The 17534-nt window shown below is 39.9% G+C and overlaps 3 protein-coding genes across 3 annotated transcripts; 2 read left to right on the top strand and 1 right to left on the bottom strand.

The window, feature by feature from the left end:
• Positions 1-2795: 2795 nt before the first annotated feature.
• LOC119075786 (cytosolic carboxypeptidase 6) lies at positions 2796-11258 on the top strand. Its single transcript, XM_037182348.1, has 10 exons — positions 2796-3000; positions 7478-7558; positions 7879-8140; positions 8203-8419; positions 8480-8499; positions 8576-8694; positions 9542-9768; positions 9830-10145; positions 10242-10834; positions 11125-11258. The coding sequence occupies exons 1-9, from the start codon at positions 2994-2996 to the stop codon at positions 10826-10828; spliced, it is 1836 nt and encodes a 611-aa protein (XP_037038243.1). The 5' UTR covers positions 2796-2993; the 3' UTR covers positions 10829-10834; positions 11125-11258.
• LOC119075804 (NADH-cytochrome b5 reductase-like) lies at positions 11163-13725 on the bottom strand. Its single transcript, XM_037182370.1, has 2 exons — positions 13624-13725; positions 11163-12153 (listed from the first exon to the last, which is right to left on the bottom strand). Exon 2 carries the CDS (start codon positions 12142-12144, stop codon positions 11173-11175), a length of 972 nt encoding a protein of 323 aa, XP_037038265.1. The 5' UTR covers positions 12145-12153; positions 13624-13725; the 3' UTR covers positions 11163-11172.
• A 64-nt stretch (positions 13726-13789) lies between these two features.
• LOC119075801 (transmembrane protein 185B) lies at positions 13790-16611 on the top strand. Its single transcript, XM_037182368.1, has 8 exons — positions 13790-13992; positions 14098-14168; positions 14232-14337; positions 14406-14743; positions 14811-14941; positions 15005-15128; positions 16163-16437; positions 16485-16611. Exons 1-7 carry the CDS (start codon positions 13955-13957, stop codon positions 16423-16425), a joined length of 1071 nt encoding a protein of 356 aa, XP_037038263.1. The 5' UTR covers positions 13790-13954; the 3' UTR covers positions 16426-16437; positions 16485-16611.
• Positions 16612-17534: the final 923 nt, after the last annotated feature.

The following is a 17534-nucleotide window of genomic DNA, read 5'->3' as shown; positions in this document are numbered from 1 at the left end:
GTCCAAGACAGATACGTATTCAACTTTGTATGAACGGGAGGGGGATCTAAAATCTAGCAAAAATATGCAGAAACCCTCGTTATCATCCCACCTAAGCGACTTTGTAAATGAATTGGTGGAACTGATTTTGGATCTCTCTAGGATCACAATTCGAATTCGAATCTTCCACAGGTGCGACGTGAGGCTGTTAGTTCATCGGATCGAATTTTCAACATAAACAATAGTTTTTTGTTCAACGAGGTAAGAAAAGTTGAAAATTACATTTCGAGGGTGTTGTCACCCGAGAAAATGCAATTTCCAACTTTTCTTCCCGAGTTAAACACAACGTTTTTCACAACAAAAGCCTTCTAGAATTCGGTGGAGAGGAGAAAATGATTATTTTCTCGATAGCGTTGTAAAAAATCGTTTTTCCTTTTTCTTTTATCAGTTTTAACGTTTTTAACCTGGCTGCAATAAAACTATTCAACTCATCGATTATTGTGGTCCTCGCGCGGTTCGATAACAGATTGTCGACCTGTCTGTCGCCTTTACCTATACGTCGTTCGTTGGTGATGAGCGTGATGCTTGAAATAATTTAGTTGACAGAAAGTTTTAATGGCAACATCGAATCTTGGATGGAAATCCAAAGCGTTAAAGAAATGTCACGAATCATTGGAATCACTAAGTCAGCCAAGAGATGGAATATTTGCTGCTTTTGAAAATAAAAACTAATTTAGAACAAAAAATGAGCTTCCAAGAATTGAGATATGCCTGGACATACTGCAACGAAATCAGATGAAAAAGTTAATTTCGTAAGCACATTACAATGCAGCAAACTTGTGTCATTTCATTTCATTGATGCAAGGGACGCCAGGAAATTTGTGCGTGCGTGAAAATCAAATTCAATTTCTTCTGCACTGGAAATGATGACAACGGAACGGTGCGTAAAAATATTAATATTTTTGTCTGCAACTTTATGTAGGGCCATTTTTATGTGTTAGTTTGATGGATTGTTATAATGAAATATATAATTTTTGTTGATTCAATAAAAGTGTTGCGGTGTTGTTGTTATTGTTATTATTCCCGGTCTTCAATGATGCACTGGTTGATAAACGTCCGTTCCCAGTTTTATTGATCAAACGAAACATTTTACTATGCGACTTGCACACTTTTGTGTCGTCTAGTCGGGGGCCACTTGCTATCGACAACGAGAGGAAAAATAAAGTAAGTTCACGATAGTACTCTTTTATGCAGCCAATTCCAACGAATGAAGTAAGAGATCCAAGAGGTCCAAGCCGAAGACGAGGTATTCAACTACATTTGTCAAAAAGCCAGACGAGTGACTTTGCGACTGTCACAAGGTTGTTTCCGAATGAACGAATTACTAAGCAGTATCCAACGTATTATTTTCGACATGAGTGCGATGTTCAAAGGTTGGTTCCTAAATTTTAGGATGACAGATGATTCCTCTGGCACTTCCTAATTTCCAACGAATGTTTCGATCGATTTGGGTTGCTTTTGATATGCGTGAGGTGTTCCAAGGTTGGTTCCTAAATTTTGGGATGACAGATGATTCCTCTGGCACTTCCTAATTTCCATCGGATTTTTCGACGGATTTGGGTTGCTTTTGATATGCGTGAGGTGTTCCAAGGCTGGTTCCTAAATTTTGGGATGACAGATGATTCCTCTGGCACTTCCTAACTTCGATCGGATTTTTCGACGGATTTGGGTTACTTTTGACATGAGTGAGGAGTTTCAAGGTTGGTTCCCGAATTTTGGGATGACAGGTGATTCCTCTGGCACTTCCTACCTTCCATCGGATTTTTCGATGGATTTGGGTTGTTTTTGACATGAGTGAGGAGTTCCAAAGTTGGTTCCAGAATTTTGGGATGAGAGATGATTCATCTGGCACTTCCTAACTTCCATCGGATTTTTCGACGGATTTGGGTTGTTTTTGACATGAGTAAGGAGTTACAAGGTTGGTTCCAACATTTTGGGATGACAGGTGATTCCTCTGGCACTTCCTACCTTCCATCGGATTTTTCGACGGATTTGGGTTGCTTTTGACACGAGTGAGGAGTTCCAAGGTTGGTTCCAAAATTTTGGGATGAGAGATGATTCCTCTGGAACTACCTAACTTCCATCGAATTTTTCGACGGATTTGGGTTGCTTTTGACATGCGTGAGGTGTTCCAAGGTTGGTTCCAAAATTTTGGGATGAAAGATGATTCCTCTGGCACTTCCTAACTTCCATCAGATTTTTCGATGGATTTTGGTTATTTTCGATATAAGTGAGTTGTTTAGAGGTTGGTTCCAAAGTTTTGGGATGAGAAATGATTCATCTGGCATCCTAACTTCCATCGGATTTTTCAACGGATTTGGTTTGTTTTCGCCATGAGTGAGGTGTTCGGAGGCTGGTTCCTAAATTTTGGGATGACAGGTTATTTCTCTGGCACTTCCTACATTCCATCGGATTTTTCGATGGATTTGGGTTGTTTTTGACATGAGTAGGCTGGTTCGACATTAGTGAAGTATTCGGAGTTCGGTTCCTAAATTTTGGGATGACAATCATTACTCTGGCCCTTCCTAACTTCCACCGGATTTTTTAATGGATTCGGATTAATTTCGACCATGACCGTGACAAAATGAGTTGTTGACAGTACGCCTGCCATTTTTGTAAGGATGACGAAATGCGCACCCGACTCTCCCCGACTAGCGCGTAAAAATTCCATCAAATGAACATCGAAAAAAATCGATATTTCACATTTCACATAATAAACTGAATTGGTGGGTAAAATTGATGGTTTCATTGTCACATTTTGATAGTGGTTCGGGAACTATAGGCATTATGAGCTCGTCTCAAAATTGAATTCATTCGACGATTCGGTCCTTATCGAGACATGTAACTGATAGTTTACGGAAAAATTAATTGTTGTTGTTGGTGATGGAAACGTAAAAAGAACTCCGAAAAAGGACAAACACTAGGAACCACTGTTTGATGGTCCGAATCGGAAAATGTCCGGTAAGTAAAACAGAAAGATTTTACATTTGTGAGGGAAGTACTTGAAGAAGGCAGTACAGTAATGGTGGGATGGTATGCTTTCATTTTACTTTCTTAACTACATTTTGGATTTATTCAACAAATAATCCGGATTTAACCGAATCCAGGAAATAAGTTGGAAAAATAAGTCTTCTCCATAGAATGATGGCACTTTTACATAACGTACGAGTTTAATGAAATATTTTTTCTTACTTCATAACGTTTTACGCACTTAAGTTAATATTAAGTACTTTGGTTCTTTTGTTATTTGGTCCCATGTGTCTTATTCCTTGATCATCTCGACTAAGCGAATAGTTATTTACAACAACTGGAATGGAAAGAATTAGTTATTTACATACCTAGGAAAAAAAGATGAAATCGAGAGTTTGGTCTGAATTTTGTTAATTGGAGCCGAAGCCGCGGTCAATAAACACACTAAAACGAAACTTTTCAATTTTATGCCAAGCCATGTCTTGTAGGTAGTGCTTAAAACAAGAAAAGGACGGTTGTCGACGCATGTAAATTAATTGGTCTTGTCATTGGGACGAGTCATAACCCTTAATCGTATGTTCTTTACTGAACCATTAACATGTTCTGTATATGCCTTGCACTCGATTTCAATGGGGTGTAGTGCAAAAATTGTAGCCTACATTTGTGCGAAAACGAGCCATCAGATCAGTCGGAGCGTTTGCTGCGACTGAACCCCGTATATCTATTGCGTACGTGACCCTAGTGCGTCTGTCACCCTACTTTGACCGTAAGCCTATGCGCCGGTTAAAGTAGTTAAAGTAAAATTATTATGTAATGTGTACATCTTAGAAATTGCGCAGAGCGCAATTACGAAGCCCCGTACGACGTTCCTTTCAAATAAAACAAAAATTTCAAATAGCCCTAAAATTTTAATTTATTGAGTATAAATACACATAGGGCCCTAGTAACGGCCTTAGTCCAAGGATCCAATTTTTTTTTTTTTCAACAACATTCTATTCGGCCTTTGATTACCTTCCAAATGAAACAAAAATTACGAAAAACGGATGAAATTTGCTCGAGTTATATGTAAAATACACATAGGGCCCTAGTAACGGCCTTAGTCCAAGGATCCAATTTTTTTTTTTTTTCAACAACATTCTATTCGGTGTTCGATTATCTTTCAAATGAAACAAAAATTACGAAAAACGGATGAAATTTACTCGAGTTGTATGTAAAAAATACGCATAGGGCCCTAGTAGCGGCCTTAGTCCGAGGACCCAAATTTAATTTTTTTTTTTCAACAACATTCTATTCGGCCTTTGTTTACCTTCCAAATGACACAAAAATTACGAAAAACGAATGAAATTTACTCGAGTTCAATGTAAAATACACATAGGGCCCTAGTAGTGGCCTTAGTCCAAGGACCCAAATTTAATTTTTTTTTCAACAGCTTTCTATTCGGCGTTCGATTACCTTCCAAATGAAACAAAAATTACGAAAAACGGATTAAATTTACTTGAGTTCTATGTAAAATACACATAGGGCCCTAGTAGCTTTTCACTTCTAAGGCCCTAACTCACGGTCCACTCACCCGATTTTCCTGGATTGGTATTGACAATACCTATCATTTGCCGTGTCATTTACATTTCCATCGTTTATTTTGCCATAAATATCACCAAAAGACCTTAAATCACTTAGGTGGCCCTAGCCTCACTATTTTGACTATCTTTCAGGGGAAAAAAAAATTGAAATCGGATTTGATTTACTCAAGATATCGACGTGACAGACAGACGGCCCAAATTTTTATTGCGGATTCGTCATCTATGAGTATAGGCAAACACTTTGCCCTTACCGTCTGCTTCGAATTCCATCAATTACACACGGCATCGTAATCCTATAAGCCCCTTCGTACTTCGTACGGGGCTAAAAATGAGATACTTACGATGATAATGCTTAGTTACCTCTTACCAAAAAAGTACTCCGTGTGAGAGACAAAATTGAATTTTTTCAATTTTTGCTTTGTTTATTTGACAGTTTGCTCTCTCACGGCTCTCTCACGGAACGCTTTTTGTTGGGAGTGGAATGGACACTTAACTTCTCATCCACTAGAAAAAGTGTGACATCGTTTTGTGACAAAATGTGTTGGTTTTGAGTGAAAACAACGCACTTCAAGCAAAAGTGGTGCTTTAATTAGGGTACTGAAACTTGACAGTGTTCCATACAAAATTTTACACTGTACAAAGAGTGGGGACAAAATTACATACAAAATAGTACTCTATTTGGCAGCTGTCATTAATAGCACTTTTGCTTGAAGCGCGTTGGTGAAAGTAATAAATGTTTGTGGTGATGAAACCTCCTACGAGAAAACTCAATAGTTCACTAAAATTGGCACAAATTCTGCATTTTCTCGTAGTGGGCTACATCACCACAAACGTTTATCATAGTTACTCAAAGCCAACACTTCTTGACACAAAACGATGATCCCTCCTTTTCCAGAGAGTACACGGATGGGAAGTTAACATCAAACGTACACTTTTTCGCGCGAATTTAGGCTACAAATTAGCATTGTGTGGATTCGTCGTAACTTCATTCGTACCTTCATACTATGGCAGGATCGTATTTTGTGGTCTTGTGCAAACTTTAAGTTTCCATTCCACTCAAAAGAACAGGTTAAGGCACTTTTGAATTGATTATGAAGGCGGTGGCATCAAAAGTTTCCTGTGGCGCCACCTAGGTTCGTGAAACTTTATATGGCGACTTCAAATTACTAAAAAAAAATTTGTTTGCAAGTTGATTCAAGAGTCTGAAAGAACAGGTTAAGACAACAAGGAAGGCGGGTGACACTGAAATTGATAATAAACGCACTCAGCACAGCCTTCGTGATCAACTCGGTGTTCTCTTAACCTGTTAATTCAGAACCTGGACTTCTGGTACTTCCTTGATTTTTGTGACGTGACATTTCGTGACTTTACTTGATTTTTTTGAATTTCCGGTTGACTTTGAGATTTTCCGGTTAAATTTGTGACTTTTTTGCGGTTCTGGGCCTCGACTTTCCGAAGCCTTTTTCTTTAGTCTCGTTACTTTCCGTGAATTTTCGTGACTTTACGGGAATTTCCGGTAATTTCGTGAATTTATTTTCAATACTTTTCGTGACTTTAACTGAATTTTTTCGGGAGCTGTTTCCCGCTAGTTTGTTTTTTTCTGATTTATGATCAAACCAAACTTCAAGTTAAAACTTGTTTAAATGAAGCTTAACCTGCTACAGACGACAAGCATATGACTAGTACTTTTATCGGGTCTATTACTTCCATCGAATCAAAGTATTTTTAATCTGTTGATTTCAAATCTAGTACTTCAATTTTTTTAACATTCATTTTACCATAAAAGAGACCATATTACCCAGAGCTTGTCATTATTTTTGTCGTCGTTATCGATAACAGATGAATAGCCGTATGTGACAGGTTAATATAGCCTCAGAGCAATTCATACCCGAACCCGATATATCCAAACAGCCAACAATTCCACGCACGTAAATTAAAAATTTAAGTTTTCCTCCAAACGTTACGTAAATGGCAGCTAAACGATGTGTGTGTGTAACAACAACCTGTGTACTATGTTAGGTAAAAACGAACAAAATTTTAAGTCTAATTTTAACACTTCCAGGTGTGTGGGTTTTCTTTAAATAGAAATATTTCCGTAAATCAGAGGAAATGCATCCTTTATGTGCATACCTTCTCACATAATGAAAATGAATTCAACACACGCTACAAATTGGTTTTTGTGCACAAGAAGGTGGTGTGTTGAAATGAAATAACTTTCTTATTCAATTTAAACACCTTGTTACGTATAAATACACTCAATAACTAGCTGGCTGGTTTGTAGGGCTGGGCGTTTTGTTAAATAATTTTGTCGCGAATTTTGTACAAAAAGAAATTTAGATGAAAACGGTCCTGATCCTGTAGATGCATTGAGTCTCAAAGAAACATCCCCAAACTCGGGACTAAAGTTCAAAGGGTTAGATGAATCTGTATACACTCAATCAGTCCATTGAGCACAACCCTTGCTGGTAAAATATCGTTAGTTTAACGAATTGGCAGAATTAGTTGTTTGAAAGGGGTGGTGCGAAGCAATTTAACTTTAAGAAGGTAAATAAGACACACATATTGATATCCAGGTGTACAAACACGGATTCGAAAGTCATTGCATGTCTCAGAAGTAGACCAAACCGAATCACTATGTTCACTCGGCATCCATTCACCAAAGCGGTACAATCCAGTCAATAGAGCTCTCCGAACTCGACTGTAGTCAGTCGAATCTAATTTTAATTGTTTTCGTAAACCATTCGACCAAAATGATGATCAGGCCTGTAGATCCGCTGCAGCATACGTCGATGTATCAGAGGGCGGAAGAAGGTTGTTTATTTGGGGGAGATCTGAATCGATTTCGTTCAATCAAAGATTTCTGAATCATTTTTAAACATTGTTTGCAGACAGTGAAGACAGCGATGGAGAAGGAGGATTGGGTAATGTTAGTCGGGTCATCATTCGGCCACCAGGACATAGTGGAAAAGGTAATAAAATTTACGCTCAGCCAAAGTATGTACCAACAACCAACTAGCCACACAAAATTCGAAGAAATTTTTTGAGGCTGGTTTTGGCTTCTAGAGCCGAATACCTTTCTGGGCACTCACAAAAACTTCCACTGGAAAATGTGTCCGATTTCCGTCGGCTGTTTTTCAAAAGAATCCCTCATTACCTTCAGCGGTTCATGTACTTTGCACTCAAATTAAGTCCGAGTTCGCAGTCATCCGTTTTGACTCCGAATGACAACTGAAATGAAAACGGAGACAAAACGGATGACTGTGAGGCTACCTTAACCTTCCAAACACAGCAAAGAGAGGTCATTTATGCTTTGACGCGGCATTTGAAACTGGAAATTTGGGCAGAGCCGATCTGGTTGGCGAATTCGAATACGACCTTTTTCTCCGTCCAGACACGTGCAATCCACGATACAGATTTTGGTTCAATTTTACCGTCGACAACGTGAAGCAAGATCAACGGGTAATCTTTAACATCGTCAACATCAGCAAAAATCGAAACTTATTCAAAGAAGGCTTAACACCGTTGGTCAAGTCATCTGGACGCCCGAAGTGGTTCGTTCGATCGATCCAAAAATAAAAATCTTTTTTTTACTAATCGATCGCCTACCATCTAGGCAACGTCTACCACGACAACATGTCTTCTACTATCGTTCACCAGTCCATCAAAACCATTACGTGCTCAGCTTTGCATTTGCTTTTGAAAAGGAGGACGAAGTCTATCAATTCGCTGTGGCACCTCCATACAGTTTTTCGAGGCTTCAATCCTATCTGGGGGTTCTAGAAACCATTTTCCCTAACACTTTCGAACGAACGGTTATCGGTAAGACATTGGTAGGTGAAGATTCAGATAGGAGGTCTCTTGTTGGTATTGAAAATATTCTCACTTTTCAGCAAGGAAGAAAGTTGGAACTGTAAGTTGAGGAAGTTATTGAGTCGGTTGCTGATGCGCTTTTCATGCAGTTATTCCTTTCTTGCTCCTCGTTATAGTGTTACAGTGGACCATGTGGAGAAACCACTGAAAGTTGATAGCAAGAACTTGATCAGAGTAATTGTGATTCTTGTGCGAACGCATCCGGGAGAGAGTCCAGCATCATTTGTGTGCCAAGGTATTTTATGGAGAGGCGACATTTCCAAACGGTCAATATTGTCAGGAACGATATTATCGTTTCCTGAACGATGATGTCGTTTCCTGAACGATAATATCGTTTCCTGAACGATGATGTCGTTCACTGAACGATAATGTCGTTTACTGAACGATAATGTCGTTTCCTGAACGATGATGTCGTTTCCTGAACGATAATGTCGTTTCCTGAACGATGATGTCGTTTCCTGAACGATAATATCGTTTCCTGAACGATGATGTCGTTCACTGAACGATAATATCGTTTCCTGAACAATGATATCGTTTCCTGAACGATAATGTCGTTTCCTGAATGATAATGTCGTTTCCTGAACGATGATGTCGTTTCCTGAACGATAATATCGTTTCCTGAACGATGATGTCGTTCACTGAACGATAATGTCGTTTCCTGAACGATAATGTCGTTTCCTGAACGATAATGTCGTTTCCTGAACGATGATGTCGTTTCCTGAACGATAATATCGTTTCCTGAACGATGATGTCGTTCACTGAACGATAATGTCGTTTCCTGAATGATAATGTCGTTTCCTGAACGATGATGTCGTTTCCTGAACGATGATGTCGTTTACTGAACGATGATGTCGTTTTCTAGACGATAATATCGTTTCCGACGATATTGACCGTGTTGAAATGTCTCGCCACCCTTTTTATCTGTTGTCTGAACATAATTCCACGGGAGCGATTCTTTGTTAGGCTTTAAGGGCTTTTGTGAACTTTGAGCTTTTAAAGGTTAACAAATCATCGCCTACTACATCGCGTCGTTGTGTACCTGGTCATTGTCTCGAAGTGAGTTCGTCTTGTATCTTCAACAGGATTCATGGAATTTCTCCTAAGTCATCATCCGATGGCCAGCATTTTGCGCGAGAATTTCGTGTTCAAAATAATACCGATGGTGAATCCGGACGGTGTATTTCTGGGCAATAACCGGTGCAACTTGGTCGGACAAGATTTGAATCGCTGTTGGAATGTGTCATCCGAATTCTCGAGTCCGACCATTCTAGCCATAAAGGAGTTGTTGAAAGAGATCGACAATTCAGATGTAAGTGTTCAGCATGACTATCGATTGACAATGTCCAGCGACAGAACTCATATACTTCTAGTGCTACCAAATCGACTTCGTCATCGATTTCCATGCGCACAGCACGCTGAATGGATCGTTCATTTATGGTAATACGTACGAGGACGTGTACCGCTACGAAAGGCATTTGGTTTTCCCGAAATTGCTGTCGACAAACTGTGACGATTTTAACCAGCCCAATATGCTGTTCAATGCAGACGAACGTAAGCAAGGTTCGGCAAGGAGATTTTGCTGTGAACGACTTTCCGATACCGTTAACTCGTATACGTTGGAGGTTTCGATGTGTGGCTTCTACGTCAAAGGAACCGATATCTTGACCCAGTACACCGAAGATGGATGTATCCTTTTGTTGTTCAGTCATTTCAGTCAAAATTTCATTTTTTTTTTCTTCAAATTTTGCGCTGATTTTATTCCTTACATTGGCACGGAATTAGACATGCGATTCGGCCGTAACGTAACCCGCACAATTTTCGAGTACTACCGCTTCACCAATGTCCTTGCCATCCCGCTTATGACCGAAATCCATCCACGCAAAGGACGCCCGAAAACGCATCGTCCTCGTGGTCGATCGCGTGTCAAGCAAGAGGTAAAAGTTCGCCCGAAAACCACTCGTATCAACGCACCGATCAGCTACACAGATCTGTCGATTCGATACGACAGCGATACATCGAACGATGGTTCGCCCGTTCGCTATGGACAGTACGGTTACGGATTCGGCACAAGGTCGTCGGGAAACATTTACATGAACATGAGTCACGACCAGTTTTCATTGCTGGCGATACAGTCGTCGAAATTCAACAATTTGGACTTTTCGAATGAATTCAAGGGACCGGCGTTGCCGAAAATACATACCACTGTGTCGACGACAACGAATTACATGAAAAGCGGTGCTGAAACGTTGAATGTGCCGCCGAAACCGTGCTTATCGATTATCGATTTCAATCAGTTAACTAGAGGTGGATTGGAACAGGCCACGAAGAGATTTAATGAGGAGAGGAGAGGCAAGACTAAGCAACAGTAAGACCGGGGAGATTCGGGAAAACGGGAAAAGTATGCCCTTCAAACACTCAAATTGGGACAATAACCATTTTCACATCGTCAACTATTTACAACAATAATTGAGAGCGAAGGGTTTGCACCACTGTTTCGATCTGTGGAACTGTGGAAGAATTATTGCATCGGAAAATCAGTAGGAGACGGGAAGCGGATTTCTTCTTTTTTTTTTGTCCAATTTTTTCACGTAAATTTTCAGACGTAAAAATTGTAGTAAATAGTTAATGAGTCTTTGAAGAGTATACTTTCCCGCACCTCCCTCAGGACTGGTTTCCAGGCGAGCTAAAGGAAACAATTTTCATTTTTCATTTCTCAATCGAAAACGATTAAATTTTCGTCTTTAATGTGTAGCTTTTCCAACGACATTTTTATCGAATTTATAAACCGACCCGTACCACATACCAATACGAAGCAATTTTCTATTCGCTTTCCAATAAACAATTTGGCTAGTTCCGTTTCGTCCAACCGAAACGTGCACAAAATTTCGTTGTATTTTCTTTTCGCTGTGATGCAGACACAGTTGCTGATCCGAGCGTCAGTATCACAGCTGCAGGCCGACTCATCAGCTAAATAAATTGTCGACTGAAAATTCCAATACTCCCGAAAGGCGTGCAGTTCATCGCGTAACAATATGTCTTCAATGCTACGGAAGCAAGCTAGAAAATCGATCCACGTCTCATCCTCCTCATTGCTCAGAATACTGGACACTACAGCAAAGAGCGGAGCGATTCCCACACCTTGACTCACACAAATCAAATGTCTGGCAGCATTTGGTGTCCATTTGAAATCACCGTACGGTCCCTTCACGTCGACAACATCACCGACCGAACTCGTCCGTAAATATTCCGACATCAAACCGTTCGGTTCGAATTTGGCTAGAATTTCAAACGAACCGTTGTTGCCATCAACGTTTATTGGTGTGTACGGACGACTGACGAAATTTCCGATCGTTGTTTGATCATGCCGATCCGTTCCGGATCTCATGTCATCGATTGCTGCGCGTATCATTAAATGGCATCCGGGTGGTACGACCAGTTCCAAGGAATTGCAAAGCATGTCCTCTGCGTTCACGTAAACGTATTTGAATCGCCAAACATTGTCCGTACATTGCCATTTCCGTTGCAAGCGGAATGCCATGTATTTCCTACCGTCGACGGTTAGGATATTTCCTCTGGTTGATTTTGATGCATCTGTGGTTTGGGCAGTTTTTCGATCATCAAGCACACAGTTATTGCATCCGGAACCGCAGCATTTGATTTCATCCGTTTCGATGGTGTCACTCATAGGTTCAGCCTGCGTTAGAGGATTAAATCTGTTCAGTTGATAGGGGAATGCATAACAATATGTTCAGATTTGTGTGGACATCAGACATCAGAGGCAAATGATCGTATCGCATCGTTTGTGTGCGTTGGAGAGCTTTCGAAAGCTTTGAGCTTCTTTTGGATTCCATTGGAAAAGTGAACTATTTCGGTGGATTACAAAAGAAGCTTAAAGCTCTCGAAAGCTCTTTAGAATGCAGCCTAGCAACTAACCCGCGTGACTTCGAGTACAGGTTCACTTCATTGTTGAACATCATAATTACCGTCGGACTGGTTCAAAGAAGCCTTTTTGGGAGCTCATTTGTAAAAATCTCAAAAAAAAAATTTTTTTTCCAGAAACTTAGATTTTTGAGAAATTTAACGAAATTTCGCTAAATTTATTGAACACCGACTTCGCCCGTGGCAGGGCCCATTGCTAGTGAAATTTAACGAAATTTTGCGAAGTTTAACGAAATTTAACGAAAGCCCTGGGGCTTTTTACAAGTGAAATTTAACGAAATCCTCATTATCAGTGCCAATTATTTGATAATTTTACGAAATTTCGTTAAATTTATTGAAATCTTGATTCGCCCATGGCAGGGCCCATTGCTAGTGAAATTTAACGAAATTTTGCGAAGTTTAACGAAATTTAACGAAAGCCCTGGCAGGGCTTTTTACAAGTGAAATTTAACGAAATCCTCATTATCAGTGCCAATTATTTGATAATTTTACGAAATTTCGTTAAATTTATTGAAATCTTGATTCGCCCATGGCAGGGCCCATTACAAGTGAAATTCGACGAATTTTTGCGAAGTTTAACGAAATTTAACGAAAAACTAATTAGACCCTGGGAGCGATTTTACTAGTGAGATTGAAAGAATCCTGATTCGCCTCTCGCAGAGCCGATTATTTGAAATCCTAATTCACCCATGGCATGGCCCATTAAATTAAAAATTTTCAAGCAACTTGGAAAACGTTAAGCAGGTACGCATGTATGGGAGAGAATGCGAGAAGCATGCGAGAGAATTTCATAGGAAATTGGTTAAATTCTCTCTCATAGGTGCCAGCTGTCAATCACATGTTCCTTCTCGCCACAAGCGTACCAATTTAACAATTCTCTGGTTCACTATTTTTCGTGAATCGCTGAAGATTTGCATTGCCTTCAGTGTTTATGTAGGTTCTTTGGATTCAAAGGGCCATCCATGTCAAGTCACTAATCGCTTGTTGGACTCTTTCAACGCACTTCAAGAACAGGCATAGGAACAAATCGAACAAATGTCATTAACTTTCATTTGGCCTCTTATTTCATAAGGGAACGTCTGAATTTTGGACTACTAGGTCATGGAGGCTTCTTATTTAAATTCTGTTCTTTTGCCTGTTCTTAAAGTGAGTTTGACACACTCATTCTCCAAAAAGTACCAATGGAACTACTCGATACAACAGACCAACTAGACTAACAGTTTACCTGGTCCAGGTGTTCTCATAACAGAATTCACGTCTTTTTACAATAAATTGCGAATCAAAACATTCATTTGTTTACAAACAAGCAGTGCAAGTGGTGCCTACTCTTTACAACTGTCATTCTGCTTCCGATCAAATCTGTCAGATGGTTCTACTGGCGCGACACAAATGTCACTGAATTTTTAATGAGAAAAAGTTCATTTCATTGCAATGTTTTGATGCTTGAAACGGATTTTACAATTGGTGAAACGACACGGTATCCTATCGCGGCAGGTACTACATTAAATACGAAACCCGAGACCATGCATTCAATCAGTGAATAATCCGTCGACAAAATGAATCTTCAGTCGCTGTTCCAGAACTTTAACCCAAGGTACCCATTTAGTTCCGTCATATCCATCACTTCGTCTAGTCTCGCCACTTCAAGTGGATCTTTCTCCCATTCGGAATGTAACGTCCCATTTCTCCTGTGTTTCAGTAAATTCATAGTTCACTGCAGCTTGTTCACGTTTACAATATTGTTCAGCCTACGGCTCGATGGTATTATTGGTAAGAATTCAGTGCAAGCACTGACCTGCACAATGAATTTGACTGCAAAGTTTTTCCCATTAGACTGGCCGTATTGGACCATTTTTGCTCCGTTATGGATATGGAAAGCGCTGGCAACGCTAGGCGCCTTAGTCGGAGCATTAGTTTGGTGTCGTTATCCGCACTACAGGTATGTTTAACCATCTCGATTCATTGGAGAATATTCGTCTCTTCCACTAATCCCATCTCCACCGTCAGACTGGAAGGCGACTCATATTCACACTTCAAAGCGATGCTGATATCGTTGTCGTTGCACCTGATTCTGCTTATGTTTGAATTGCTGGCCTGCGATCGCCTAACATCTGGCCGTCATCTGTGGGTGTTGGTGTTCATACCACTGATATTCGGCAGTATATCCAGTGTCGGAGCGTGCATTTGGAGTGTGAAGCACGATCGATCCTTTGAATTGGAATTGTTTTTGGCCGTGAATGCGTTGCAGTTCGTTTTTCTTCCACTCAAACTGGACGGATTTGTGTCGTGGAGTTGGGAAGTTGTGTTCGTGCCACTGTGGATTGTGTTGTGCTTGAGCTTAGTCGGTTAGTGTCCAGATCGAACAGCAAAGAGTTTTAAATTTTCTAATCGAAATTGCCTCATCCGGGACAGGTGTCTTGTACAGCATCATATTTTGTGGCATTTTGTTACGGTCACCGCAAGTATCGCAACAACAACGAAAATCGGCGCTGAATTCGGCGGTTGGCAATTCCTTTACTGTTCTTCCAATTCTTGTTTATCAGGTTTGTTGTGGTGCCGGAACTCTGTACGTACTTAGTGACACAACAATACGAATCCCGTTTCAGGTTTTGCTGGCCGATAAATTAGACGGCGATCTCAAATGGCCATTCATATTTGTATCTGGTCCATTGCTACTGGCGCTGTTCAATTTAATTTTACTCAGTTTTAGTGCCAAAGGAGGCAACAAGTGTAAGTTTCTTCGAGTAAACGTCGCAATGTTTCGTTAAATTTCTCCAAATTTCGTTAAGTTTGACAAAGTTTCGTTAAAACGAAATTTAACGAAAGCCTAATTAGACTCTAGCAGGGCCTATGATTCATGAAATTTGCGAAATTCACCAAAGTCCTAATTTGCGAGAGACAATTATTATTAGTGCCGATTATTTGCAAAATTTAACGAAATTTCGTTAAGTTTATTGAAATCCTACTTCATCCATGGCAGGGCCAATTACTAGTGAAATTCAACGAAATTTTGCGAAGTTTAACGAAATTTAACGAAAGCCTGATTAGACCCTGGCAGGGCATTTTACCAGTGAAATTTAACAAAGCCCTAATTCGCCTCTCGCAGTGCCGATTATTTGAGAAATTTAACGAAATTTCGTTAAATTTAATGAAATCCTACTTCATCCAGGCAGTGCCAATTACTAGTGAAATTCAACGAAATTTTGCGAAGTTTAACGAAATTTAACGAAAGCCTAATTAGACCCTGGCAGGGCATTTTACTAGTGAAATTTAACAAAGCCCTAATTCGCCTCTCGCAGTGCCGATTATTTGAGAAATTTAACGAAATTTCGTTAAATTTAATGAAATCCTACTTCATCCAGGCAGTGCCAATTACTAGTGAAATTCAACGAAATTTTGCGAAGTTTAACGAAATTTAACGAAAGCCTAATTAGACCCTGGCAGGGCATTTTACTAGTGAAATTGAACAAAGCCCTAATTCGCCTCTCGCAGTGCCGATTATTTGAGAAATTTAACGAAATTTCGTTAAATTTATTGAAATCCGAATTCGCCCATGGCAGGGCCCATTACTAGTGAAATTTAATGAAATCCGATTTTCATAAATTTCACAACTAATAGACCATCATGCTTGAAGTGCGTTGGCGCTTCAAAAAACACGAGCAACCCAACTTTCATAATGAATTTGCGCTGCCCTTGAATTCACCCGAAACCTTCGTGATTTATACACTTGACGTAGCACCTACCAATCATCTCATTCTTTCCAGGGTGGTTCGGTATTCGGAAAAATTTCAGCCAATTTTTGTTGTGCCGAATACTGCAAGAATACGGCAACATATCATACCATACCGATGCTCACACCGACAATGGGCAAAATGTTCCGTTGGACGCACACTTACCATCCGCACCGCCCGCATCACAAATCGATGAAATGGATCGTCATTCGAAGCGAGACAAAAAGAATAAAAAAGTTTTCAACAAGAAAAATATGCCGGTCGTACCGATCATCAGTATTGACATGCCTGATTGAATGGGGTTGGGTGGATTCGATTAGTTTTACAATCTACTGTTTTACGGTTTTTTTTTTTAAGTTTTATAGAGGAGACAGAAGCGCGATTTGTACGAAAATTTACTGATTTGTTCATTTACTGTAATCTCTCTCTTCACACGAAGTGTATTTTCGTAAATAAATCTTTTATTTTATTTCTAACGTCCAGAGAGTTTTGCTAGAAAAAAAAACACTCGACGTCTCGGAGGCATCCATCGATGCTTAACAGATTCCGATAAAAAATATTTTCATTATAAGTTGTAGCCCTTAACTCAGTAAACCGTTAAATAAAAAGAACTTGTAGAAACACCACACACTGGAGAAGCACCACGCACTGCAGAAGCACCACGCACTGCAGAAGCACCACGCACTGCAGAAGCACCACGCACTGCAGAAGCACCACGCACTGAAGAAGCAGCATTGACCTTAAGTCTGCATTCAGTAATCAGGTCAAACTTGATATGAAATCTGACGCTGGCGGACTATACATAAAGCTTATTGGAAATTTGGATAAAAAACGATCGAACCGGTCTGAATAAAGCCAGTATCACCGCACGTCAACTTTTCTTTCTAAACTTACGTCACAAGACCTGAACTTTCCGGATGAATTTGAGTGCAGTGCCAAATATTTCCTTTGATGAAGCGCTAACGATTTCTATAGAATTGATGGAATGTGGTGAATTTGATCGCACGAATGTTGGACGAGTATTTCACCACCGCGAAATTTTTATTGAAATCGGAGGTGCTATAATGAACTTGCACTGCACTCGAATTCACATGAAACTTGGGCTGCACGCGGTTTTTCGGATTCTCATTTACCTCCGTGATTTATATGCTTGACTCGATTTGATCGACATTGGTCGCAAGAATCCAGTCAAAACTAGTTTTGAACTTTGATTCTTTGGTTTTCCAGATGTTCAAATCTTGTATCTGGAACCTCTTCGGTTCTAAAGCAAGATTCGTCATTTTTGTGGACATTTACAAGAGATTCGTTATCATCCAAATTGGTTGAGAATTACTCAAGTTATCGTGCCTTCAACGAAAAACTGTTACCCACATTTAACGTTTTTCATAGCATTTTGTTACCCACA

This window comes from Bradysia coprophila, unplaced genomic scaffold (assembly GCF_014529535.1).
Source record: "Bradysia coprophila strain Holo2 unplaced genomic scaffold, BU_Bcop_v1 contig_232, whole genome shotgun sequence".
In the NCBI taxonomy this organism is placed as follows: domain Eukaryota; kingdom Metazoa; phylum Arthropoda; class Insecta; order Diptera; family Sciaridae; genus Bradysia; species Bradysia coprophila.
Note: the sequence above shows the minus strand (reverse complement) of the source record. Positions and strands in the feature narration are given on the sequence as shown.

Coding starts and splice junctions, on each gene's coding strand:
- LOC119075804 (XM_037182370.1), bottom strand. CDS start 12,144: ATGAGTGACACCATCGAAACGGATGAAATCAAATGCTGCGGTTCCGGA.
- LOC119075786 (XM_037182348.1), top strand. Junction 7,559..7,878: donor ACCAGGACATAGTGGAAAAG/GTAATAAAATTT, acceptor TTCCAAACACAG/CAAAGAGAGGTCATTTATGC. Junction 8,695..9,541: donor AGCATCATTTGTGTGCCAAG/GTATTTTATGGA, acceptor TATCTTCAACAG/GATTCATGGAATTTCTCCTA.
- LOC119075801 (XM_037182368.1), top strand. CDS start 13,955: ATGAATCTTCAGTCGCTGTTCCAGAACTTTAACCCAAG. Junction 13,993..14,097: donor TTCCAGAACTTTAACCCAAG/GTACCCATTTAG, acceptor CCTGTGTTTCAG/TAAATTCATAGTTCACTGCA. Junction 14,744..14,810: donor GTTGTGCTTGAGCTTAGTCG/GTTAGTGTCCAG, acceptor CATCCGGGACAG/GTGTCTTGTACAGCATCATA.